Raw genomic sequence first — 27,924 nt, 5'->3', positions numbered from 1 at the left:
TTCTCTTCAATCAGTTGTTCTGTTTCGAGAGACCTGGCATCAGAACGTAAAGGTTTAGTTGAAAACTGTAAATTACAGTACTGCATAACCTAGAATAAAATTGCATGGCACAGTACTGTATTTTCCTTTTCGGTCTTATCTATTGTAGCTCAAAGTTGCAAAGAATTTACCGTAGTACAGTATACTGTATTTAGAATTAAACTACAGTAATACATTTCATTTAAAGCGTGAAGGGATACATAATGCATATTATAAATTTGCTGTTAGATTGGGGAGCCTCCCTCCCAATAAAGGACACCTCCCAGATACGGACAGATTGTTACATCCCATTGATGTCCGTAAATGAGAGGTTTCACTGTAATGCAATCGTTACCAAGGTTTGGAAGCACGTTTAAAGTCACAAGGGACGAAAGAAAACAATACAACTGCCATATCAAAATTTAAAGCAAGAAACCATTCACTGTTAAAATACTATTAGGGATTATAGCATTTACTAAAATTAAGCTTTGTACAGTTTGACCTTTAACTTCAGTATTAATTTTCAATTGATTCGTGAGGGAAATTTCAGTGAGATGGCTCAGTTATTATGCACTAGACTCACATTCGGGAAGTCTCCAGTTCGATCCCTGGTGTCGACCAATTTTTCGACTGAATATAACTAATTTTCAGTTAAGTAAGACGAATGCCGGATTGAACCCCAATTACCACGGATTAATAGATAGCACAACAGCAACATGCATTCCTAACAGTAAAAACGACAGACAGTTGCGATATTACCCAGGAGTTAAAGCTACTATAAATACCAATAAAAAATACAAACTGAATCCATTAATAGAACTGCAAGTATTTTAAGCTGACAGATCGAATCTTATTTTTTTTTATCTAATTGAACAATCTATGTTCTAAATTAATCCGTTTTCTAACTTCACGTCAATAATGTCGAAGGTTTTTACTCCCAACAAATTTTGATTTGTGATTTTTTTTTTATTTAGGCGTGCTGTAAAATTATAAACTATTACTTGGGGCTTATAAAAATATGAATAGAGTCATTAAGGCTGTTTTTGGCAAATCACTTTTTTTTATACTTATATGAAGAAATTTAATTATGTGTTAACTTCATGGGTGAAAATTCAGTATCATTTAAGTTCACTTGGTACACAGAGTGTCAAGAAAATTCACAAAATGGTTTGGGAAGGAAGGCTGTATATAGACACACAGAAATTCTAAACAAAAATTGTATATTTCTCTCATTTCTTGCACATTCATTATAGTTTCTCCATACTCCGCAACATGAGAAATACAAGTATGAAAAGTTATAATTAGCAATTATAGCAAGAAGTGTATTATAATGCAATGTATATTTACATTGAAGAACATTGTATCTATTTCTATGGGGCAATACTGATCTATCTGAAAATTGGCTCGTGTACCCTTCTTTATGCACTTGACATGTTCCTCTTCTGGACTCGTTATAATCGTCAGCAACTCTACTTCACATGTGACACACTTGAAAATCATTTATTTCTACTATTTCAATGCTAAAGTCCCATGATGGAACTGCCTTTGCAGTTGTATATGTCTCCAACGATAATTCTTCACCAACAAAGCTACGTCAAGATCTCTCTCCAAATGAGAATGTGTTGGTCTGTGTGAATCTATCCACATGGCACATTATGGTATTCAAATGCTGCAGGACTATGCCATCATTGCTTACTTCTAAGTTACAGGCTTACAATGTAACTCAAAAAATTAATCTTTCAGGATAAAGCAAAAATAAACAGAATTTATTTAGGATCAGTAAAATGGTAAGAAGGCAATGATGTGCTTGCATGGTTAGCAGGAACATGTGCAAATTTTGGACCTGTGACTACATTACTACAATCATTCATCATTTTCCAAGTGTGTAAGTAAAGGCCCGCTTCCACTTAGCGGAATCGAATCAAACAGAATTTCTCTTCACAATTATTTAAATGGAAGATAGCAGAAAGTGGCATCTCGAATCAAACCAAATCAAATAGAATTCAAGAGCTAGAATATTTGAGTAGCTTACTATCAAAGGCGGACATTTGGCCTTCAGATGAAATTTAGATAATGTGGATTCTTATACATTTTTTCATGTTCTTTTCGGTTATGGTGAAACTATATACAAACTCTAACACTACATTTATAAAAATAAATTGTTTTAAAATACTACAAAGAACACTGTGAAACAAAAAAGTGCCTCTAGATCAAAACTATGGAGACGACAGATGTCCATATTTGATATTAAACTACTCATTTATTCCACTGCCGGAACGGAACTTCTTGTTTCGAGTATGACCGTACGTTCTCGTGAAGTCTTTGTGAAAGAACAAATGAGCCATATCCATTTTTGGTAGGATAATTTATTGCTGAAATAGTATGTAGCTATACAGAAAATTACAATTTAATAACACATACGAAGGAAAATTAATATAGTTTCTTCATAATTTTATCTGCTATTGTATGACAAGACACAAAATTAGTACTGTAATAATTATTCCCGTGATAATGATTGAAGCAAAATAGGTAAATTAACAGAAACATATGCGGCAACTAAGAGAAAGGCAGAAAATAGGAAAGATTGGAGAATACTGGATTTGCAGTGAAAGACCTGCCCTTGAGCAGAACACTATATAATATATAAGGTAAAAATTAATATTCAAAGAATCGCTATAGAACGAAATTTAGTTTAATCTCACAGAATACAGTCAAAGTAGAAAATTCTCCATGTGTATCCTTAGTTAAAAATATCATGAATTCAATATATCCTTTTTTTGTTTTGGATATATATTTCTTCTCTTTCTGCCTCATCGCATAACTGTGCTGTCCTTTTATTCTGCAACATACTTCGATTCGATTCCACTAGATGTGAAAGGTGACAGACGTTTCGATTTGATTCCTCTAAGTGGGAACGGGCCTTAATACATCTTGTACACTGAACTTGGAAACTGATTTGCTTATACTGTAGTTCTCAGTGTGTGTCTGAATTCTTGACAGTTTTTTATGGCACGTACTTATCCCAGATATTTTTGTATATGGTGGAAGTGCAAGGCATATAAGGTACTTGTATAAGTTTTAATTTTATATTTGTATATGAACTGCATTGTTTCTTTCATTACATATTATATAAACTGTAAATATCTATTGTGCTTACAATGGCAAACATGTGGCATTCCCAAGAGTTTTCTTAACTGTATTTGTAATTGACATATTTAAGAGACTGCAAAAATGAAACTGAATGGAAGATATTTCACAAAATTATGACAGGGGGAGGTCAAAGGTAAGAGCAAGTACGCACTGCACGTAATTCCATTAGGCTTGTTTTGCCATTCTTAAAGTACAATCACACACTGCTACTTTTACAAAACTGCAGTACAAAATACTGCGTAACTAGCATACTGTGACATATGAACAACAATGCAACTTGGAAAGTAGCAGCTACTGAACCTGCTGTTCGCTACTTTTTTATGCTCTGCAGCACAGCTTAAAAGTATATATGAACACGTTCTCAGGGGTTGCAACTGCAAGACTTTTTTTATACTGGTTTTGTTAAAACTTTTGCAGAGGTTGCGAGAAGTATTGTTATCTGAATGAGGCAATAACACTATATTGTTTATATACAGTATTTTGGTGTGTGAATGTGACGAAAGTGAATCAATGGTGACAGTTACTAAATGCAAAATGTAGACAATATGATCATAATAAATTTGTTTTTTTACTTTTTGTAGAATAGTTTCAAATATGAGAGTTTCCAACAATGTTTATGAAAAAAAATGCTATTCGTTGTTAATGAGACGATCTTATAATAAAAATATAAACTTTTAATACTAGTTAGAACAGAAAAATAACAGATCTACTTGAAGAGTGTTTCTATGGAATTCACATAATGCTACTTGCCACAACAAAAATTTGAAGCAGTTGGCTCTAGCAGAAATTGCTACTGCAATGAAAATATTAGAAAACGATGTCAAAAATTAATTGCACTCTCTTTGGGCTTAATACGTTAAAGGACTTAAAAATAAATAAATCTTGTTAATACACTAAAAAAATTCGTATAAAGTAATCTATCCCCTTCATAACAGTTCTCCAAGGATAACTCCACAATGCTCTCATTTTTATTTAGTCTTTGACCCAGCACATTCCTCTACTTGTAGTTCCGGCATTTTGTTCTCCATTTTATAATTAAAGTAGCTATTAAGGAAGCAGTCATTTGCACTTCATCACATTAAAATCTGATCGCGAACATAACCACAAAATGTATTGAAGAATCAACACAGAAATGAAAAGTTGTGGCTGCAACGGGCTCACAATCTCTTGTGGAACAAAAGTAGCAGCATGTGACTGTAATTTAAATTCTAAGGAATATACGTGACCACAGTCTAATTTTTTTTACAGTTATTGCAAAACATTTCCCTCCTATTTCTTCTTAGAACTGAACTGAATACAGCTGTTCCACTTTGATGCATGAATCGCTAAATAATTTTAATTTTGGCATCCTGCAATCTTTTTTTTTTTCCTTCATATACAGCTGATTTGTGAGATGCACAATCATGTAAATTATCTGTGAGTGAAAAGGAATTTGGAACTGTGTGATTACTCTGTGCAATGAGTTTGGATTCTTATTATCGTCATTTACAGTCATGTAACTTACTGGTCACTCCTCAAGCACAGAAATAAATATGTTATAAAGTTGCTATGATGGACATGAGCATCACATATCTGATCAACTGCTCTCATATGATCAATAAATTTATATTTCTATAGCTACATTAGTTTCACTACATGTTAAAATTTCTGTTATCATACCTAGGCGGCTGCATGCCACAAATTATTTTTTCTACCCCTATTACGGAATAGTATATTTCATATCAACATCGTATACCTTTCAAATGATGTCAATACACAAATCAAGAATTTGTGAAATCGGAAAATATACAACAAAATCACTTGTTTCCATCTGACTGCACCATGAGAAACCACAACAATCTCCTCTATCTGGTCCCACTTCCAAAATACAGAATTGACTGAGAAAGCTCTGAAAATATTTTTTTTAATCAAGAAACTATAGATATAACTGGATTATTAAATGAGCCAACAAAAACAATGAACGTCCAAAATAAGGAAACATTAATGATGTATCCATGTGACCGAACCCGAAAAGAAGTGCTTACATTGTTAATAATAAAGAGAAGTATGACACTTCTTCTCGTGGCAACTTGGTATTGTGTATATGAAGGATCCTGCAACATGGTGCAACCAAAACCTGTTGCATGACAATGTAGGTGGTACACTTTATTGTTCCTCCATTTGAAATAAGGCTTTTTCTCATGTCACATTGCAGGTATTCTTCATTAATCTATATTATTACATTCTAAGACAACATGCCAGTTTCACAACTGCTGATAATGCATCGCCCAACCTTCTCATCAGTAAAGGCACATGAATCAGTCCTGCCACACTACTAGTAATCTATGTTTTCTCCTTCACCACTAATGAACACAGATTTTGACACATAATAAAATCATCACTACAAATTCTTTGGTTAGTTTGTTGTGCTACAGTGGTATCTCAAAATAAACACACGAATACGTGCACACACACATACACACATACATACACACACAAGCACACACATGGGTGAGCATGCCTGTGTGTGATATCAATATCTTATATGGCATAGAGCAGAAAAAAATTCTGTATGAAGTTCGTATCAAACTCAATTCCATAAAAATTTCTAAAAACATCAAATACAGATTATTATTATATTATCACGGTCTTAATTGCCTCCACCACCACCAATACTGCAATCAAGTCATGAACATAGTCATAGTCGTAGTCACAGTCGTTGCCACCACCACTTGTCACTACTGTTTGCAAACTTCCAATAATTTTGTGATGGTACTTCCTGCCACTCACATTCCTTGATTTGGTCACATGGACGGCATGGCAGATACATCAATTCCATTCCTGTAACAACTAAATGAAAAGCTTCCATCCAACGATGCTCACACTCACAATTATGAGATAAGTTCCAAATTCGAAAGTGTCAAAGTGTGACGCCATGAGTGTGATGATCAGTATAAAGAGCCAGTGAGACAGTACTTCGTCACACACCGAATTTCTATACTCCTAAGAAATCTACTGCAGTTATATTATAGATCATATCATGTACAGGAATACATTTTTTCCCGCGTGTAATGGAATCTCACAGGGAGTGAGAGAGGCCCTTAGCAGGGCAGAGTACCAATGACTCCTGAAAATCACGTCCAGCAAATTGCACCATCACAAAATCGTCCATTATTTCCACATGCTACATTTCAATCTACAAATAAAATAGAATATAAAGAAAGAAAAAAGTGAAAGAAAATCCCTTCTCACAGCCCATCTCATGACACTGTCCTTGGCATTGGACAGTCTTTTCTGCTTTTTCAACAGTTCTGTCATAAGTAACAAATGTCCACATAAATTATTCTACAATACATAACAAACTGAAGATGAAATGAAACTCAGCTCCTCAACAAGTATTACCAAACTGTCAGGAATGAGCCCGTGTGCTCCTATTTGCAGTGGAGAAATAGACTCATCTACCAAAAATAACAGTAAGCTGTCATAGTATATAGATACCAAAAATTATTAATGCTTAATAAACTGGTCCCCAATTCTATTGTCAAGAAACTGAAAGAGTGAAGTTATCAATATATATGGCTGGTGTTAAAACACAAACCACTGAGATGTCTCCCATGTGTTCCAAAATATGAAGGATATACATTTAAAACTCAAATTTGAACTTAATGGACTACTATCTAAAACCACAGCAGTGTTCCAACTGGACGGAAATTCCGTCAAAATTGACGGAATTTCAACGTAGTGGGCGGAGAAAAAATGGCTTTGACGGGTGACGGAAATTACGATTTACATTGTCTTTTGTCATTTTTAGCTGCTATCATTTTTAATTGTTTAATTTTTGGGAGATTTTACTTTTTATTTGAACAGCCCTGCCTGTTCCTTGCTATGTTTAAGAATCCCCTGTTTCAGATTTCCTCGTAATTAAGTTAGCTGTTGATGAATTATTATTTTAATCAAGATTGGTAATAAAGTTGTGTTAAAATTTGCTTTATATATTGAGTCTAATTTTCATTTTATTAATTTTGACGGATTTCTAGCTGTTATACTGACGGGGATAAAATTTATGTGTTGGCAACACTGAATCACAGGAGTAAACATTTCTATGTAAACTGTGTCAAAATGTTTGTATTAGTTGCATGTAAAATTACCAAAAGTTCAAATTAAATCTAACAAAGAGTTAAAATTTCTACATTTATGTTATAAATCTTTGCTTTTTACCCTGAATTGTACAGCAAACTAAAAGTAAATATGCAACTATACCAATAACTAAAAAAGATACTGACATTCAATGGAATGATATTCCTTCTTCTCATCCAGTCACAGGAATGTATTTATTGTAATAAATGCTGACACAGAACTATTGATGAGTGCTATACTAGTGAATTTAATATATTGAATGGGAGTCTTTATTCTCTGATATACATGTACAAAATCACGCAGGCATAATTTGATGAAATTACGATATTTCACAAACATGTCCATTCTTACAATATTACTACATTTATTAATTCTGAATATTTCGTTTCCAAGTGTTACAATCTGGGAATGTCTTGCATTTACTAATATGCAGAAATATCTTAGGAAGGAGGAAATTCTATAGGACTATTCATTAAACACATGTCAATCTGAAACCAGTCTGGAATGTATAACTAACACGTTGCAAATATTCATTGTTGGATAATCAGAGCAATTCTAACACAAACATTATTTTTATCTGCTTTTGTTACCGTATATTTATATTAAGTATATAATAAAAAATAATAATTCAGAATTAGTGTCTCTGTTTACAACGTATTTGGTAACAAAACCTGCCATGGAGGAGCTCAGTTTCATTTTCTTCAGACTACCAAAATACTTGAAAACTTGGGAAAAATATTCTGATATGAAAAACAGAAATAAAATAATCAGATGATGAGCTGTATTATATAGTGAACACATAGGTGTCGTGTGTCACACACTCAATGTGCAAGCCTTCTTCCGTAGACTTTTTATATCAGAGATATTTTTGTGTAATGATAGAAATGTTAGAAACTAAAAAAAAAATGTAGGAAATTATTTCATACTTTTCACAGCAAAACATTAAAGTCACACAAAGACCAGCGGGACTTCATTGTACACAGCAACCAAAGAGACATGTGGCGTAATACTTGTCCCAAATGTTTCAGTGGTAGTGATAAATACGTTCGTATAAAATCTCTTGCTTTACTATTTAATATTATATAATATAGTCTTTATTCCGATCAGAAATGAATTACTACTCAAAAAAATTACTTACTCTTACAAATGCATCCATAGACTTATAAGTGATCTGACATCTAACCACACTGCCATCAGTTGTCCAAGAGGAAGCTCATAATTTTTACACTAACTACTAAAATACAAATGCCAAAATGCAGAAAACCACATTACAATAATTGAAGAGTAACCACAAACGAGGGTCTACGTTACAATTAAAACAAAAATGAGTTATTTGCAGAACAAAGTTCTATGATGCTGCTTCTATCATGCTATACACTTAGTTTTAACTTACGACAATAGATGGCATCACTATGCAAAAAAATTCAAGCGAAATGTATTTTGAAACTGTAGAACAAGGGTCTATGTCACACATGAAATGTTCATGCTGCGTTTCCTGTGCAAAGCTACAACAATCACAGGTATAGCATCAGCGCAACCAGATATTTTACATTATGCAGGCAGTGTTATTCAGTCTTTGAAAAGTGAATGATTTCTTAATATCGAAAATGAATATATGTGATACCTTAAATACTATTGAAAAAAAAAATAGCAGTATCATTTTTATGGAACTTGGTCTATGTTGTGTTACATTATGCATCTTGACTCAGCAGGCAACAAAGATTTTGGAGCGCGTTTTCGCAAAACCTGCGAAATGTAACATAGACCCTTGTTCGTGGTTACACTTCAATTCAGCCTTGTGAAAGTGTGTGAATATGAATGTGTGTATATGTACATGTATACACACACACAAAAATACACATACACAAACACAGGCGGTTTTTTTTAATATAAAAGTGAAGCGTAATATAAATTATCATAAATTCACTAATTTTGAAAATCCGGACATTAACTCTCTATGAAAGAAATGAAACTGTATTAATGTAAGCATTCAGTTGTCAGTTGCTTAGGAACAGTTGAGTTTAATGTGAATTCAATCTGACTGGAATAGTCTTCTATCAATTTCTGTTTATGGAATAAATGGTATTAGCTCTCAGAACTCATACTGGACTTACTCCATATTACCACAGTCTAGTATATACAGTCACGAAGCTTGAGATGAATTTTTGCATTTCTCGCGATAGTTGCTAGCTGCTTGGAGTGCTTTGAGTACTAGGAACAATAGACTGTGCCAATACCATCGTGATCTAATACAGGCCGTAAGGCAGACCATGTGACTCGCTTAACCTGATCATGAAGGACGGCATTTCAACCATATAAATTAGTTGGAATGCATAAAGAGTAACATATATTTCTCTAAAATGTAGTGTAATTGCATTAATAAAATTTAAAACAATAATTATGAGACACTTCAGACATAATTCATTTGTGAGTTAAGGTGTAATATTATTTTTGGTGTGAAAATTACGTTGTTCGTATGTGTAATAGGCCTACCTGCCTTTATTTCGATTAAATATTGTGAGATTCTTGTATATTCATTTATGCACGATTCAATAATTTTCAGTTCCACCGCACAGATATTTAGATGTTGAAATTATCGGTTATGTTTACTGTACCAGTATTTCAATATTCACATTTATACATTGTCATTAAACATAATGTCATGTATGATGCCTCGCACATTCAATTTGTATTTGAATACTACAATTGAGTATTGAATTATTGGATTTATCTACTACCTAAGAGATGAAGTAACACAATCATATGTACACTAATTTCATAGGAGTGGTATGGTAAATTTTCTGTCTACAATTAAGGAAGGTAGATGTGCTAAATTAAAATCACAATATAAATTCTTTATTAAACCTCAAAATAGCTTCCATTCTAAACGTAAAATGTTGATGGGAACAGATTATGTTAACATGTAAAATTCTCTTCACAATAAAATAACACAGCTTTGTAATTATTTCTGCAACATAATTATTATGCAACAAGAAGTAAACGGAACTTATGGACACATTACACTAAATAAAACAACTTAGCAATGATACGCAATAAAGTTATAATATAATATTTGAGTTCCATACACTGAAATAGAAAACCCGAACATACATTACGGCCTGGTCTAGATCGAAAAGGCATTGACTGTGCCGTATTTAACATTGTTATGAAAAATTGTGTAAACTGTGAAATGTTCGTTATCCTTTGTAATAACTGTAAATGGCTAAAATACAATAATTTGAATAATAATATGGGCCAAGGAGACGTTTGTAGTACTATAAATTGTAAGAAAAAGAGGCCAGAGTTATCCTTCTTCCGAAAGATCCAGGAAGGTCAGTTTATAAAATATAATATATGTTTTATGAAAATAATATATAAACCTTATGTATTTCATATTTCAATAGTGGAAGGAAGGTGTTAATTTTTTCAAATGGACACGATACCGAAAGTACAATACATTTTATCGTCTGCTAGGGAAAGGGTCTGTAATGAGGCAATAGTAGTTGTTAGCAACCATCTATGAATACATATTTATTAAGTATTGAGCTTCGTCACTATAAATACTAGACTGTGATATTACTGCGAATGTTGACGGACTTAATTCGTATTTATTCTAATCAAATAAGTCTGAATTTCATGTAAAAATTCCACTAAATCTAACATCCATTGTCATAGGAGTTGGTCTTCTTAATTTCTTTTCATTCGTAAATAAACAACTTTCTCCAAATTTTGGACGGAGTTTTCCAGTGGCCTATTGTTGGCTTTGTACCCGTAATAGTTTGAGAGATGGCTCATACAGCTTGAGTTCTTTCTACAAGCTTGTAGCAAATTTGAGGAAACTAGTTCAATTACAGATGGAATGAAAATGTGAACATATCCTGTGGCAAAAAAATTATAAACATCTCAAGTTTTACATGAAATACATAATTTAGACATTGAGAATCAAAATGTAACGGCTCCACATTCATAATAATACAAAATAATTAAAATACATGTTTCTAGAGAAAAAATCATTTCTTTCCACAAACAAAAATAGATAGGAGAACTTTCCAATGAGATTAAATTTACATTACACTCAAATTCGGAATTATTAAACAAACTCAGTAATCAGTATCATAACAAATGTGCGCTGAGATAAAAAGTCCCATTGAGACAATTTCAGAATTATAAAAATTAGTGAAGATATGAGCGATTTTAATTATCGCTTACTTTAGGGGTGGGGGGGGGGGGGAAAGACTATTATAACTACAGCACAAAAACAACACAGGCAGACTAAAGAACTTGTGCTCTCAGAACAATGGTTATTCAGATACTAATAGGAATGTGTAATGTTAAATGAGACAAAAATAAAATTCAATATAAATGTACAGAGAAAACAAATTTATTCAAGTGCCAAAGTTGAGACAACAACTATGTCATTACACATCTACAAAATGTGTTCAAAAAAACCCTCCTCCATGTCTACATGTTCCTAGTCTATCTGAGAATCTTCTGAAATCAATGTTAATGTCTTCAATGCTCTTGGTGAAACAAGTCCTTTGCTTATCCAAATAAAATTAAGTCCAAAAGATTCAAGTCTGAAGATCTTGATGCCCAAGATTATCCGATGGTATCAAACCATCACTGAGAAACGTTTTATCCAGTTCTCTTCTAGCTATGAAATAGTAACAAGATTCTCTCTCATGCTGATACAGCACGTTAAAACATTTGAAAGAAAGCTGATCTGTTGAGGCTCCACATGAACATTGGTGTCGTCATCTCTGATGTGTCAGACGTGTATTTTCATAATTCTAGGAACTGAAGCTATTTCGTATGTCTAAAGGAAGAGATTTAACACTCGAATTACTGATGTTTCACATTGAAATTTTTCACTATTCCATTAGACATAAGAGAAAAACAAAGATAGAACATTAGTTTCTATCATCATGTTTCACACACATTGTACGTGTAATGTCCTGGCGAGTTGATGAGTCAGTTTCTGACCACTCTGCTTAATGAACGAATGAATGAATGTACACTCACTGACACAAAATGCGAAAAACTTCAATTTTCTTACTTTTTAATATAAGATCTAACGGAATATGTATTATATTACTTTCTTGTGTTAAATTCTATCATACCTGGTTTACATGTTTCGACCTATTATGGGTCATCCTCAGAACTGGTCGTTGTTGGTCTTGACACCTCTTGTTTTGTTTCCTGTGAGGGTGTGTTTATGTGGTGTAATGTGGAGTCAAAGAGTGTGTTCTAACTCCACATTACACTACACAAACACACCTTCATAGGAAACAAAACAAGAGGTGCCAAGACCAACAACAACCAGTTCTGAGGATGACTCATAATAGGTCGAAACATGTAAACCAGGTACGATAGAATTTAACACAAGAAAGTCTTATAATACATATTCCGAAGTGATACAGTGTTAAAAGTTGTGTAATCAAGGTGTATAAGATCTAAGTTAATTCTATTGATAACCATACATACTGAAAATATTTTGGGTAACATAATAATATACCGACATTTCATTTAATTAACATTTCCATTCTTTTCTATTTGCAAACATACATCCATTTGTATGAATACCTTAAACTGAACAAAAAAAAAAAAAAATTGAAATGTCTCGCTTTATGTGCAGGTGAGTATATGTTACATAGAATGGTGAGAAACGACCCTCAACACGATATAAAACTGTATGTCAAATTAAACATAATTGGTTTGTATTCTAACATTCTATCTCTAAATATTTCTTCAGAGTCAAAAAGAGAGAGATTTCAGCACAAGACAACATAAGTCTACTTCTAGTTTTATTCATCTTCATACATATCATACTTGTTTTTCATTAATATTGTGACTTAGACACATTTGTAGACCTATGACGTGCCTCCTTGAATCACATTCCACATTTTGAAAACCAAACTTGTTTGCACCCCTTTCACTTTATGTAAGTATAACAAAGTTTAATAGTATAAAAGGAAATTTCGATCGAACAGCCACAGTATGGACTAGAGTCTGCAGAAGTATTGCGAGATGTACTTCATTTTGGGCACTTCACGAAACAACGCCCATGCTATGACTAGAGTGTATGCATAGTAGTACCTGTTCGACGTCAACCTCATGCCAATGTATTTCGATGAGATGAAAACAATGGGCAGCATCCTTCTATAACAGTCAGTCACTTGTAAGACGCATAAATAACAGTGTGAGATCCAGCTCTGTTTGATGCTTAGGAATTCATCAGGGCCACTCAACATTGTTTCTCCGAAATGTTCACCATTTTACTAGAAAACATGCCCATGGATACTCATAGCAACATGCTCCTTCAACATAATGGAACACCTCTTCATTAGTGTGTAACAGCTAGAAGAAAGCTTAACAGCATGTTTCCCAAAAATGGACTCATAGAGGTGGAGAAATATCTTCTGATATGAATCTTTTGGATTTCATCTTGTGGGATTACCTAAAATAACCGGATGATCAAGGACACAGTTACCAAAATTCAGGAGGCCATTGATTTAGTATAAAAGTGGTTACACGTCACTTTTTTATTTTTAGTTTTGACTGCTAAATGTGTAATATTTGCATAAGTTGGTTGGTCGTGCAACATTATTTTCGGCCCATGGGCATAGCACTACCTAAATACAGAGCTCAGAGTAACACTTGCTTCCAGTACAGAATGACGTTTCCTGCTAAGTAATGATGTGCATGTGTCAACACGAAGGAGATACTTTTGAACATGTCTGGTAATTCATTGCCGACACTCTTGGTTACTTTGTGTTTAGAACTTGAATAAATGTTTTTCACTATAGTTTTATCTTCAGTTTTGAATAAATATTTTTCACTACAGTTTGAAGTTTGTCCCATTTTACCACTGTTCTGAGAACTATGTTCCTATTCTCAAATTACTTACTAATGGATCTTCAATGTGCCCACATTGTTCTTACACAGGAGTTCCTGATCACTGTATATTTATGGGTATATATCCAAACTTGGAATATTAGCTACCTATCCATTATCTATGAATACACTACACTATTACTATTACTACTACTACTGCTACTACTGTTACTAGTATCGTTATCAATAACAAGCAATGTTAATTTCAAAATAAACACGGAAATAAATTTGTCTTTTTTTTTTCAAATTTACAACAATATTAGGATTCCTATTCCAAGCAATAAAATGTTTTGTTTGAACAGCATAACAAAGTACAAGAATGTATGAGAAAAGAAAAGCATTTGGTACAGGAAACTCTGCTCTCATGTTAACAAATTCAATTTCGATTAACATATATCAAATAGGTTCTTCTATTTAAGAGGGTGCTTCGAAGTACATTTACTGTCAGCAATGTATGGAATGATTCAGTATTTCTCTTTTCATCAATCACAAAAGTAAATAAGATACCTTATAATACACATGGTTAATATTTATAATACAAATAAAATTAATTTCAAAGCAATTCTGTATCAAGAGAAAGGAACAACTTCTGTTTTATGATTGCTTCACATCCATATTTGGAATGTAATCCATTGCCATGAGGCAAGCAAACACAGTCATCACCATCTTGGGCTTGACTTCTGTGATATCTTCAGGTAGTGCATATACTCGAGCTCCCATTTTTCTGGCCATAGAAATGGCATACTTCGCATTTGCTAAGTTATCCTGCAACAGTGACAAAATCACAGCTATTACTAGTCAAGCTTGTGTGACAAAAATTGCTCATTCTTACAAATACCTCTACTGCGTGTTCAGTCCAAAGTGTGTCATGGCTTGCTGTATGCCGTCATGTAGCTAGCCGATGAGCCTAGAGAATTCAATCTTCCTACACTTCCGCAGAGGCGTATTACCTATATGCCAGAGAAGTTGCCTGGCAAGTATGGCGTTCATTCTGAAGATTACTTACTGATATGTACGGTAAAACCGGTAGTGGCAGGAATGTGAACTGTTTGGAAACACGTACTGAGGTGAGTTTTTTTCTTACTGTCGGGATATGGGGAGAGGGTTAAGACAATTGCTTACGTATTTGTTGACACGACGGTCAACATGGACATGGAGCATTTGATTTGTATTGTGGAATGTTGCCGTACGCAATCAATGATAACAAATATCCTGCATACGACTTGCCTGCGCAAAACACAGTTCGAAAGAGGTTATGGTAGCACACAGACTTTACAGATCGCCATCTGTTGCTATGACATTCAAGTTATACCATACACGTTCTCAATTTCAGATTGAACACCTTCATTAATAGGCAACTTCTCTGACATAAAAGCTGAAACTCACTTCAAATCACTGACTCACAACAGTGACGTCATGACACACTTTGAAATGAACACCCATTACATGTTTTCATGTGACACATAATTAGCCAATAAACACAAATTCACCCTTCAAATAATGCAATGGAAAACTTCGTATTTATAATTTAGATATAATAATACCCATTTAAGGTAATGAAATTAAACGCTAAATCTTTCTATTTTTATCTAATAATACCTAAAGAACCATGTATTGTGGGTTCCTATCACCATGACATCGTGCGTCCTCAGGTTGTGGATAGAGAAGATGGCCTCCAGATATGGAGGGGTAGCTGTGAATATATTGAATAAGCAGTCGCAGACAGCCAATAAGGGGTGGTCCTCCAGCTTCAGGGTTAGGCAAAGGGCTAATAACCCATCACCGTAAAAAACAACGTTACGAAACCTCAAAATAAGCCTTGGAATGGGACCGATTCTCTGGAGTTTGCGATGGGCAGAGCATGTAGCACATATGGGCGAATCCAGAAATGTATATAGAGTGTTAGTTGGGAGGCCGGAGGGAATAAGACCTTTGAGGAGGCAAAGACGTAAATGGGAGGATAATATTAAAATGGATTTGAGGGAGTGGGATGTGATGGTAGAGACTGGATTAATCTTGCACAGGACAGGGACCGATGGTGGGCTTATGTGAGGGTGGCAATGAACCTCAGAGTTCCTTAAAAGCCATACTTACTTACAAATGGCTTTTAAGGAACCCGAAGGTTCATTGCCGCCCTCACATAAGCCCGCCAGCGGTCCCTATCCTGTGCAAGATTAATCCAGTCTCTATCATCATACCCCACCTCCCTCAAATCCATTTTAATATTATCCTCCCATCTACGTCTCGGCCTCCCTAAAGGTCTTTTTCCCTCCGGTCTCCCAACTAACACTCTATATGCATTTCTGGATTCGCCCATACGTGCTACATGCCCTGCCCATCTCAAACGTCTGGATTTCAAGTTCCTAATTATGTCAGGTGAAGAATACAATGCGTGCAGTTCTGTGTTATGTAACTTTCTCCATTCTCCTGTAACTTCATCCCGCTTAGCCCCAAATATTTTCCTAAGCACCTTATTCTCAAACACCCTTAACCTATGTTCCTCTCTCAGAGTGAGAGTCCAAGTTTCACAGCCATATAGAACAACCGGTAATATAACTGTTTTATAAATTCTAACTTTCAGATTTTTGGACAGCAGACTGGATGATAAGAGCTTCTCAACCGAATAATAACAGGCATTTCCCATATTTATTCTGCGTTTAATTTCCTCCCGAGTGTCATTTACATTTGTTACTGTTGCTCCAAGATATTTGAATTTTTCCACCTGTTCGAAGGATAAATCTCCAATATTTATATTTCCATTTCGTACAATATTCCCGTCACGAGACATAATCATATACTTTGTCTTTTCGGGATTTACTTCCAAACCGATCGCTTTACTTGCTTCAAGTAAAATTTCCGTGTTTTCCCTAACCGTTTGTGTATTTTCTCCTAACATATTCACGTCATCTGCATAGACAAGAAGCTGATGTAGCCCGTTCAATTCCAAACCCTGCCTGTTATCCTGAACTTTCCTAATGGCATATTCTAAAGCGAAGTTAAAAAGTAAAGGTGATAGTGCATCTCCCTGCTTTAGCCCGCAGTGAATTGGAAAAGGATCAGATAGAAACTGACCTATACGGACTCTGCTGTATGTTTCACTGAGACACATTTTAATTAATCGAACTAGTTTCTTGGGAATACCAAATTCAATAAGAATATCATATAATACTTCCCTCTTAACCGAGTCATATGCTTTTTTGAAATCTATGAATAACTGATGTACTGTACCCTTATACTCCCATTTTTTCTCCATTATCTGCCGAATACAAAAAATCTGATCAATAGTCGATCTATTACGCCGAAAACCGCACTGATGATCCCCAATAATTTCATCTACGTACGGAGTTAATCTCCTCAAAAGAATATTGGACAAAATTTTGTACGACGTCAACAAAAGTGATATTCCTCGAAAGTTACCACAGTTCGTTTTGTCCCCCTTTTTAAAAATAGGTACAATTATGGACTCCTTCCATTGTTCTGGTACAATTTCCTTTTCCCAAATAGCAAGTACAAGTTTATAAATTTCGCTATATAATGCACTTCCACCCTCTTGTATTAATTCTGCTGGAATTTGATCGATACCTGGAGACTTGTACTTTTTCAGATTTTCTATCGCAATTTCGACCTCTGAAATCGTGGGTTCGGGTATAAATGGCTCAGCAGTTTGTATTTCAATATCGTCCCGATCATTTCTATTTGGCCTATGTACATTTAGTAGTTGCGCAAAATAGTTTTTCCATCTGTTTAGGATTGATGAAGAGTCTGCAAGCAAGTCACCATTCTCATCCTTGATCACGTTTACCCTTGACTGATATCCGTTCTTAAATTCCTTTATACCCTTATATAAATCTCGAATGTTTTTATTCTTACTATTTGTTTCTACCTCATTCAGTTTTTCCTTCAAGTAACCTCTCTTTTTATTCCTAAGTGTACGACTTGCTTCCCGTCTTTCATTGAAATAATTATCTCTATTCTCCTCAACTGGATCCTGTAAGAATTTCAATTTTGCCTGTTTCCTTCTTTCTACTACCATGCAACAATCTTCATCAAACCACGGTTTCTTTTTCTTAGTTTCATAATAACCTATGCTCTGCTCAGCTGCAATTTTGATACTATCTCTGATATTTTCCCACACGCTATTAACATCTAATTCTTTCTCAACTTCGTCGGAACTTTCTAAAGTGGCAAACCTATTCGAAATTTCGACCTGATAATTTTGCTTAGCTTCCTCGTCCTTTAATTTCAAAATATTGAATTTAGTAATATTAACTTGTTGCTCTACTCGCTTGGCTACTGATAATCTTTCTCTTAATTCTCCAATCACCAAATAATGGTCAGAATTACAGTCTGCACCTCTGAAAGTTCGAATATCTACTATACTAGTATGTCTCCGTTTATCTATCAAGACGTGATCTATTTGATTGTGTGTCAATCCATCTGGAGAAGTCCAAGTATATTTATGTATATCCTTATGGGGGAATGTTGTACTTTTGACAATTAAATTTTTCGATGTGGCAAAGTTGACTAATCTAACTCCATTGTCACTACTAATTGCGTGTAGGCTCTCTTTTCCAATAGTTGGTCTAAAAATATCCTCCCGTCCTACTTTAGCGTTGAAATCCCCCAATAAAATTTTCATATGATATCTAGGGAACTGATCAAAAGTATGTTCCAATTCCTCATAGAAGCTATCCTTTATATAGTCGTCTTTCTCTTCTGTAGGGGCGTGAGCATTTATAACTATGATGTCGCACCATCTACCCTTAAGTACTAAATATGATAACCTGTCACTGATAAATTCGACCTTTTTTACTGCTGATTTTATTCTTTTATGTACAAAGAATCCTGTTCCTAATTGGTGATTATTGTTTCCTTCCCCATAATACAACAAGTAATCTCCTATTTGTGATATGCCATTCCCATCTAACCTAACCTCTTGTACTCCCACAAAGTCTATTCTATATCTAGCTAGTTCTTTTGCTACTAATGTTACCCCTCCTGTTCTATAAAGACTAGTTACGTTCCAAGTGCCAAATCTCAAAACCTTATTCCTTTGCTGTGGTCGTGCCAGAGAATCAGTCCTATTCCGAGGCTTACTGTAGGAATTCGTAACAAGCTGTTTTTTACGGTGATGGGTTGTTAGCCCTTCGCCCAACCCCCAAGCTGGAGGACCACCCCTTATCGGCTGTCCACGACTGCTTATTCAATATATTCGCAGCTACCCTCCACTTAAAAGCCATAAGTAATACTTAAAGGAGTGAATAGTCACCCATTGAACTACAGACCGAAAATATTACACGTACAAGTTACTGTTACAGTGGTTATATATAGACGCTGATGACCTTATCTCTACCAAGTTAAATAAATAAAAATTAATACTTAAAAGTACAGGCTCCTATTTACACTCAATCCCAAAGTTCGAATGGTAGACATACCTCTTCGGGGCCTCCTTCCTTCACAAGTTCGTAGTTGATTGTTCCCGGCTTAATTGCGTCTATGAGGTCAATCACAACCTTGGCATCGGCTATTGATGAATCCTGGACAAGAGGTATTTCAGGAATAAGAAAACTGCTACATAAGTTAGTACAAGAAATAGTATTATTAATATACCTACTTGAAAGTTTTTTTGTGTTGCAAGGTTTATTGTCATTGAAGCATATATGGGTCATTCTACAAAAAAGTTCATTCATTAGTTCAAACTAGCAATATACCTAAACTAATGAAAACTGCATTAGCATTCTTTGCAGTTTCATTTTTTATTTTAATATAATTTTTAATCAATAGTGGAGATATGTAATACCTCTGTTACATGTCACATGTGTTACCTCAGAAGCCTTGCTAATTACTGCTTGAACTTAACGAAATATTTATAATTCAGAAGCGTTATATTTTTTATATTAAACGACTGCAGTTTGGCATAACCTGAGTCCTGAGAGTACAGTATACTACACCATACTTCACACATGATTATGATATAAGATGTATGTGCAGAGACCCGAGGTATAGTATAATATACCTGCATCTGTGGCCCAACTGTAACTTGCAGAATTTTTTCAGCATTTTTCCTCATGTCAGTGACTTTTCTTTTTTCAAGTGTAGAATTATATTGAATTTTAAAAATAAAACAATAAATGTCTCAGGACTCAGGAGGACAAAAATTACGAAAAAAAAAAAAAGTGAATTCATAAGTATTTGGTTTTCAAACTATGTCACAAGTTTCCCCTGTAACCTCAGTTCTAAAAAAAATATACAATATACAGAAATTTCCACCAGAGGACAAACTTGTTCACACAACAGTTGAACGAGCAGAAAGAGAAGCCATCTTGTTTTTCTTACACTTGTTCTTGAAGAAAAATTGTGGTTAAACATTATTTGATCATTTTCTTCAGGATTGTTAAAACGGTCCTGATCTCTGTGTATCCACCATTCTCAAACTCGGAAATGTAAATAGTATTCAAAATTGCATATTAACTTGTTGATTCAAATTAGGAGTCCTTTCATAGACATTTAATGAACTTTCATATTTTAACCTCAAAATACTTGGCAATCTGTATCCTCCATTATATTGACATTATAGACGATACAAAATTGGGAATGGAGAATGCAAAAATGTTTAATTTATATTATGGTCCACAATGGTTTAGTATAGGTATTTGTTATCTTGGAATATCTCTTCTTAATATTATTATAAGTAACATTATTTTATTCGCACTGTATGGTTATGTACTGTATATAATTAATGTTCTAGCTAATTACTGAATTTGATTCCCTTTTTAATTACAGTTTTGGCTTCTGTTTCAGTTACATTAAATGAGTTATAGACCTGCATTTAAAATACTGGTAGGCCTACCAGTAAATTAATTTTTTAAATATAAAATCATTTAGCCTATTTTATCAAATTATCTCTGTACTGATTTGCATTATTCCAGGTAATGGGAAAGAAACTAAAGTGTAATAAGAGTGCAAAAGAGAAAGGAGAAGATACAGAGAAAAATGAAAAAAGATCCATAGAAAGATGCAGAAATGAAAATAAAAGAAAGAGAAAGATGGAAACGACAAGTTCAAGAAGACAAAGTAAAAAAATGGATGTTACTAAAATGACAGATCATGCGACAAGAACTTCAAGAAAAAGATGGAGAGAAAAGACAAAAAATATCATGCACAAATGAAACAACAAGAGAACAGATTGATAAGATAGCAGAATATACTTCTCCTAGTCCAAACATAAATTATAATGAAGCAGAAGATAAACCAAGAGACAAAAGAAAAAATAGTGGCCAGAAAAGGAGAAGAAATCTCATGGGCTTGAAAAATAAAAGAATGTTAATTGTAACAACAAAAATTACAAGGGCAGCCCAGTGGGTGGATAAGCAGGCAGATAAATGCGAAAGGGAATTTACTGTGTGTCCACTTCGTGTGTGGTGCCAGAAAGGTGACATATCCAGTTCCCATTGGCTGAGGGATTCAGTGGGCAGATGAAAATTCAAAAATATATATTATGGAGCTGTAAAAATTGCTTCTTTCGTTGTGACCACAAAAATGTATTTATAGTCCCGTCACTCTAATTTCCGGCAGCCAATCGCGTTGCAGGTCAGCTACATTTAAACGTGTGCGTCTTGTGATTCGCTGAGGAAGACGTTATTCATTTCTTAAGGCTCGATAAATACTTAATATAATCGCCCGCCATTTTGGCTCTTTCATTGGCGTTCGCAGAAAGCACATGAAGACGTTATTTGCCACTCAATTATTTGCTCAATTACAGTGCGTTTGATTTATTATCATAGGAGGTATGACATGATAATGTTTAACGGTGTGGCAAATAGATTCCTCGTATGGTAGCTCGGCAACGAAAGAACAAAAATGGCGAACGATACTACCTACCTAGACTTTATAGAGCCTTCGCTTCCTAAGACATAAGCAAAGAGGAGGAGTCATGCCAGGAATAACAGCGTCGCGACTATACTTGAAAGAGGTATTTAAAAAAATGAGAAAGCCACTATCACAGGATAGTACAGACCCAGAAACAAAATTTAGGCCACTTGAATTTTGTTTCTGGGTCTAGACAAGCAATAATGTCATTAATGAACTTACTTAAATAATGTCATTAATGCACTTACTTGAAAACTCTTCAACGAACTCTTCTTTTGAGCATTGGCAAGCTTATTGTTCACCCAGGTAACTATTTCTTTCTCCACAATGGGACTCCCTGTGTTTGCCAGTTGTGTGAGAATCGACAGGGTGTAGGCCCGCATCAACTGCCATATCAATGCTGGAAGATCAGTGCACACATGAAGCTATCGAAGAGATAATAAATATCTAGATTCAACATGTGGAACATGGAGGGGTATTTTAAAAGCATCACAACACGAGAATCTTTAAGAGGATGCAATACATTTTAAGCAAATATTACTGTCTTAGGCCGACAGCATACTGCATCGCACATTGTCTCGGATAGGACAGTTTCGCCTCGGAACATCCAATGTGACAGTGATTACACGCATTCTTACAAGTCTGCAGCATACTGCAGTGGACAAATTTCCCCAGGACGAATGTGTGAAGCAATATGCTGCACAGTTTCATAAGAATGTGTGTAATCCCTGTCACATCAGATGGTCCGAGACATAACTGTACTTTCCAAGACCAATGTTCGATGCAGTACACTGCTGGCGTAAGAGTAGGATGACCAGATTTACAAAAAAAAAAGGGGGGGCATTTATTGCAAGCTGGAATTTTCTACATTTTATCAAGACATATTCATAACAATGTCTTTCATACCAGTTTTCAGTAAGCATTTAGTTTTATTAAATTTAACCTAGATTATTTACAGTACCTTTCAACATTCTTCAGGATCAGAACCATTACCAGAATAGTGAGTGTCATTTTTTTAGGACTGAATTTCCTCCAACAGTTTTGGACTTTCCTTAAATGTACAAATCCATGCAAAAAGTCTTTCAAATGAAATTAATTAGTACGGTTTTATGCTCTGAACAGGGAATTGATTTCACTCATCAGCCCAAACAGAATTAATGAATGAAAACGCCTTTCCTAACAATGCATTGGTTCCTGGTATCCATAAAACAAAACAATTTGGATCAAGCTCTTAAAGCTAATGTTTTCACTTTTCATTATTTCAAATCTTTCAGTCCACCTCTCACTAGTTTTTACACCATATGTTCCAGAATTCTAATTTCGCTGTACATATATTCCTTGCATGATTCACTTCAATGAACAAAAGCTCTTCATCTATCACTTCAAATATATTTGTGTCATTTCCAAAGTATTTTGGAGACACTTTCTTCAAAAGGTTTTGTCCAGATTTCCATGTTTAACAAGAAGTTATTGTTCACATCAGAAAAATCAGTTCGTTTGAGGACACCATCTTTCACCACTTCGTTCTTTATTTCCAGGACAACAGATGTTAAAAATGGTTGCTCCTTTCTATTGAAAATCTGTTCTTTTCACAGCCTCAGTTATTCTGCTACTTCATTGCCATAAATACATTCTTCCATTTTTTTAATAGCATTTGTGCACAGTTTAAGTTGGCTATCAGTGAACTTTAAATAAAGAATGGACTATGAATTGTTGAAAAGTCTTTCAAGATTTTGGAACTTCCATCTTGGGTAAAAAAGAGTATGAAGTACATTGCTGCCTACTATTTACAGTATCTGTCTACACAAAGTACAAAAAAAATCATTAGAGATATTGTTTTTCGAATGTTTTTAAGAAGTTTCAGCATAACGAGATTCCAAGCACAATGTATGTAGTTTTTAAGACAAATAGGAAAATGGACACCGTTTAAAAAAGGGACATTTGGCATCCCTGTTACACTTCCCTCAGGAAGTGTGACAGGCCGAAAAAAAAAAAAAAGGACAATTCTATTAAAAACAGGATGTCTTTTCACCCTCTCTTAGAAGGAACTTTACATTGCAATAAGAAGTTTAGTGTAAATAAATAAATAAATACAACAATATTTAAAAAATGAGTAAACAAAACATTACCTTGCAACAGAGTAGTATTTACTACGTAAATTAATTACATTTGTAAAAAAATAAAATGCTAAATGCAGTTCACAAATTATTTCCCATTACTGTATATGTTTTCGGAAATGAGTTAGAAGTTTTAATGTCGAATTACTGTATGAACATGGGATGAAGCAGCAGTGGTAAGTACGTTACTATTATAAATGCTTACATTATGCGACTCAGTAGCAATATTAGTCATAAAAAAATATGCAGACTTCATCAGTTGGTGGCCATTGCTCTTTTGCTTAGGAAGTGAGAAGTTACGCAATTAATTAAATTCGTACTAGATTAAGCAATTATTAATAGTTACTTTATTAAAATAATTAGCATGCTTTAATTTCTATATGCATATTGTTATTATATGTTTTCGGCGTGAGTAATAATCTGGCAACTGGAATGCTCATCTGAGTTTTGTTTATCATAATTAGCAACCACGTCAAGAAGGTCCCATTCCTTCCTCTGGTCTTCTCATGAGTAACAAACAATATGTAGTTGGTACTATTGCTACAATGACTACTCATGAAAGTACACTGAAAGCAAAGTGCTGAGAACAGCTACTTGTATTTGTGTCTATACTGAATTCCAGATAAAAAAAATATTGAGATAAACAAACATTTGATGTGAAATGTATTATGCACTGTGATATGTAAAGTAACTTGTCACCTTATTGCAGCACGCAAACTCTCCACGTGCATTCGTCTATTAGAAACCGTGACCTTTCTGACTTACCTAGTGTAGGCTAACCAAAACAATGAATAATTATTTTATTATGTCTATAAAAATTGCACATAAATTTCTGACATATGCTTTCAATCTGGAAAGGAAGTTTTTTGACAGACTTGTCTCTGGTGATTGATCAACAAACCCTTTTACGATATTAATGAGTTTTTTAATGTTAATGTTGTTGAGTGTTTCTGATACAATTTTATTGTCTTTTACGTCTCTGTTGTTTATTTTATATGCATTATTTGACTTTGTCAATTGCACTAATATGTGTTCACTGACTGTACGATACTCAATATACTCAATATGCAAATCAGTTTCAATTACTATGAAGACAGACATTGAATTCTATAAAGTAATGCATTTTTATAATACCTCGTTGATGATTAGTTCGATTTTTCCACACAAGAACGATGTGAGACAGGCATTGAATTCTATAAAGTAATTCATTTTTATAATACCTCATTGATTATTAGTCCGATTTTTCCATACAAGAACGATGTGAAGGTAAATCAACATTTGATAATTGTATGAAACTTGTATTATGCAGTTGTATTAATGCTGCTGCCTGTATAGAGTCCACCACTCTACAGCACAGACTACGATCTGTACAGTGGCAAGTGTTTCCATTCACGGTTCAGTATAATATGTTTATATGCTTAGGCACATACAGGAGAGAGATCTCTTTGTAGGGTTACAAAAGAGCGAGACAAGTCTGTGCATTACATGAAAAATGGTATAGGTTAAGTTAGGTTAGGTTAGGTTTTGATGCAGGTTCTAGTTGCATGAAATGCAACAGTGCACCCTAAAGGAAACCCGCCTACTTTAGATCGTAATATAAATTTTGTTAGAACAGATTTGTAATAACTCATATTTGCACTCTGAATGTATCACAATTCATAATTTTAACATATTTCATTTGTCTAAATTATCAGTAACGATCAACATCCCAATAATGAATTGCAAACTAATTTCTAGCGCATATGTCATCACTAGCCAATTGGAGGAAATGTATTATTTGGTATGATGGTATTGGAGATAGTAAAACTCCACCCTTAGTATTCTTATCTGGAATTCAGTATAGTGATTTATTTGTGAACCAATTTTTCAAATATTCTAGTATGCAGGCTATGATTTACAGTGCAAAAGGTGCAATCTGTATTGGTAGTGGCAATTCAGAGTAATCTGTCATTGTGTACTAGTTCTACTTCATTAACAATTTTGATTTTTCATGTTCGTATTTCCACTTAAACAACAAATCCTGCTATTACAATAAGACAGGGAACTGAATTTTTAAAACTTAGGTACTGTATATTTATATATTAAGAATGAAATCAGAACTAGTTTTATAAACTGATTATCCCAGTAATAAGATATATGTTTTGAATAGACCTGATGCAACATTAAAATGATCTTGTACATCAAAACTTTAAAGAATACGAATATCAATGTACTGTATATTTATAGATGACGTAAAGAACTAATTTCAGTATGGTTTCTATTTATATTTACTCATTTCACGAAAATCTTTATATCTTTATCAACAGAAGGAAGAACCCTGAAAGCTAAAAACCATCACAATAAATTAAGATTTTGCTTGACTTAAGAACATACGAGAATTGTGGGAACATGTGCACAAAATGTGAAGTAGTGCATTTGCAAATTCGTACAATTGCATTCCTTCAATGTATTCTCCTACCATATTACACACTTGTTTCCAAATCTGTGGTGGCCATTTGATTCTATCAACAGTGTTTTCTGTTGACATAAGCAATGATGCAACCTACTGCTCGATAAATCCTTGCTTATCATCAGGGAACGGATTTATATGGACTAAAAATATATGAAATATGTAAATATATATGTAGTTATTTTTACCAAAATATGGAATTAAATATGGATTTTTACCAAAATATGGAATTAAATATGGACTTAAAATTATAAAAAAATGACTATGTACGTTAAATATTGGTACATTTTAATCAAACTAAACAAAAAATATAATGGACGTACCTTATCTTCCAATGTAGTTTCAACAAAACACAATTTTTATTGTCTGTTACCATAACAATAGGTTACAAACATTTCTTTCAAGTGCTGAAAAGTGAATCTTCTTCTATTGTCTCTGAGGATAGATTTATACTGACTAAAAGAGCGTTCGACGTCACAAGAAGTAACTGGTACATAATTCAATTTCACAATGTCTGCTGGGGATAAGTCCAAGTTAATCTTCACTGTTGATTCACCACTCATCACAGCAACAACCTTTTGTAGTTCTTCATATCCAGGGTTTTTTGAAAGTACAGTGTCCACCTTAGCTCTTACTGCATCTGCAACTTTACCTCTACCACGATTCAGTTGTTCCACAGTACTATTTATAATTTCAAAACTTTCAGATAGTGAAAGGTGCCTATTTTGGAGACTTTTGAGCGTTTTTATGATGCATGAAAATGTATGCTGAATGTGAGCTAAGTCATTCTTCACACTTATGTCACAGGTAACTGTTTTCGCAGTATCAATTGAGACTGCATCTTCAGAGTCCAATGCAAGGAGAACATTGTTAATAGAGTCTATATGTTCGGCATAATATTCAACTGCTTCTAGCCATGTACCCCATCTAGTTAAAATTGGCTTTGGTGGCAATGGAATTTCAGGGTACATTTCTTTCAACACGTTAACTCTACTGGGAGCTTTGAGAAATACTTTTTTCACTGATGAAATCAACAAATCTACTTTAGGGAAATTGTCTCTGACCACTTCTGCCACACGATGAAATGCATGCGCCACACAAGTAAAATGAGTCAATTTAGGATATACAACAGATAATGCTTGTCCAGCTTTGACCATATAAGGGGCAGCATCGCTAATAAAGAATAACACATTATCGTACATAATACCCTTTGGCCACAGGATACCCATAGCTTCGTTGAACAGTTTAACTATAGTTTTGTTATTGCACTTTTCTAGAACATCACAATGTAAAAGAATTCGTTCAGAATAT

At 34.2% G+C, this 27,924-nt stretch overlaps 1 protein-coding gene across 2 annotated transcripts in view; it reads right to left on the bottom strand.

The window, feature by feature from the left end:
* Positions 1 to 1,221: 1,221 nt before the first annotated feature.
* The window catches only part of Fim (plastin-2 Fim), a 193,844-nt gene continuing 167,141 nt past the window's right edge, over positions 1,222 to 27,924 (bottom strand). For both annotated transcript variants that reach the window (XM_069838215.1, XM_069838216.1), the window contains exons 10-12: positions 22,296 to 22,447; positions 19,614 to 19,715; positions 1,222 to 14,943 (exon numbers count right to left, since the gene is read on the bottom strand). In XM_069838215.1, coding sequence (XP_069694316.1) covers positions 14,773 to 14,943; positions 19,614 to 19,715; positions 22,296 to 22,447 — 425 coding nt within the window. In that variant the 3' untranslated portion in view covers positions 1,222 to 14,772. The remainder of the gene's footprint in view (positions 14,944 to 19,613; positions 19,716 to 22,295; positions 22,448 to 27,924) is intronic.

This window comes from Periplaneta americana, chromosome 10 (assembly GCF_040183065.1).
Source record: "Periplaneta americana isolate PAMFEO1 chromosome 10, P.americana_PAMFEO1_priV1, whole genome shotgun sequence".
Taxonomy (NCBI): domain Eukaryota; kingdom Metazoa; phylum Arthropoda; class Insecta; order Blattodea; family Blattidae; genus Periplaneta; species Periplaneta americana.
This window is presented reverse-complemented; position numbering and strand designations above follow the sequence as displayed.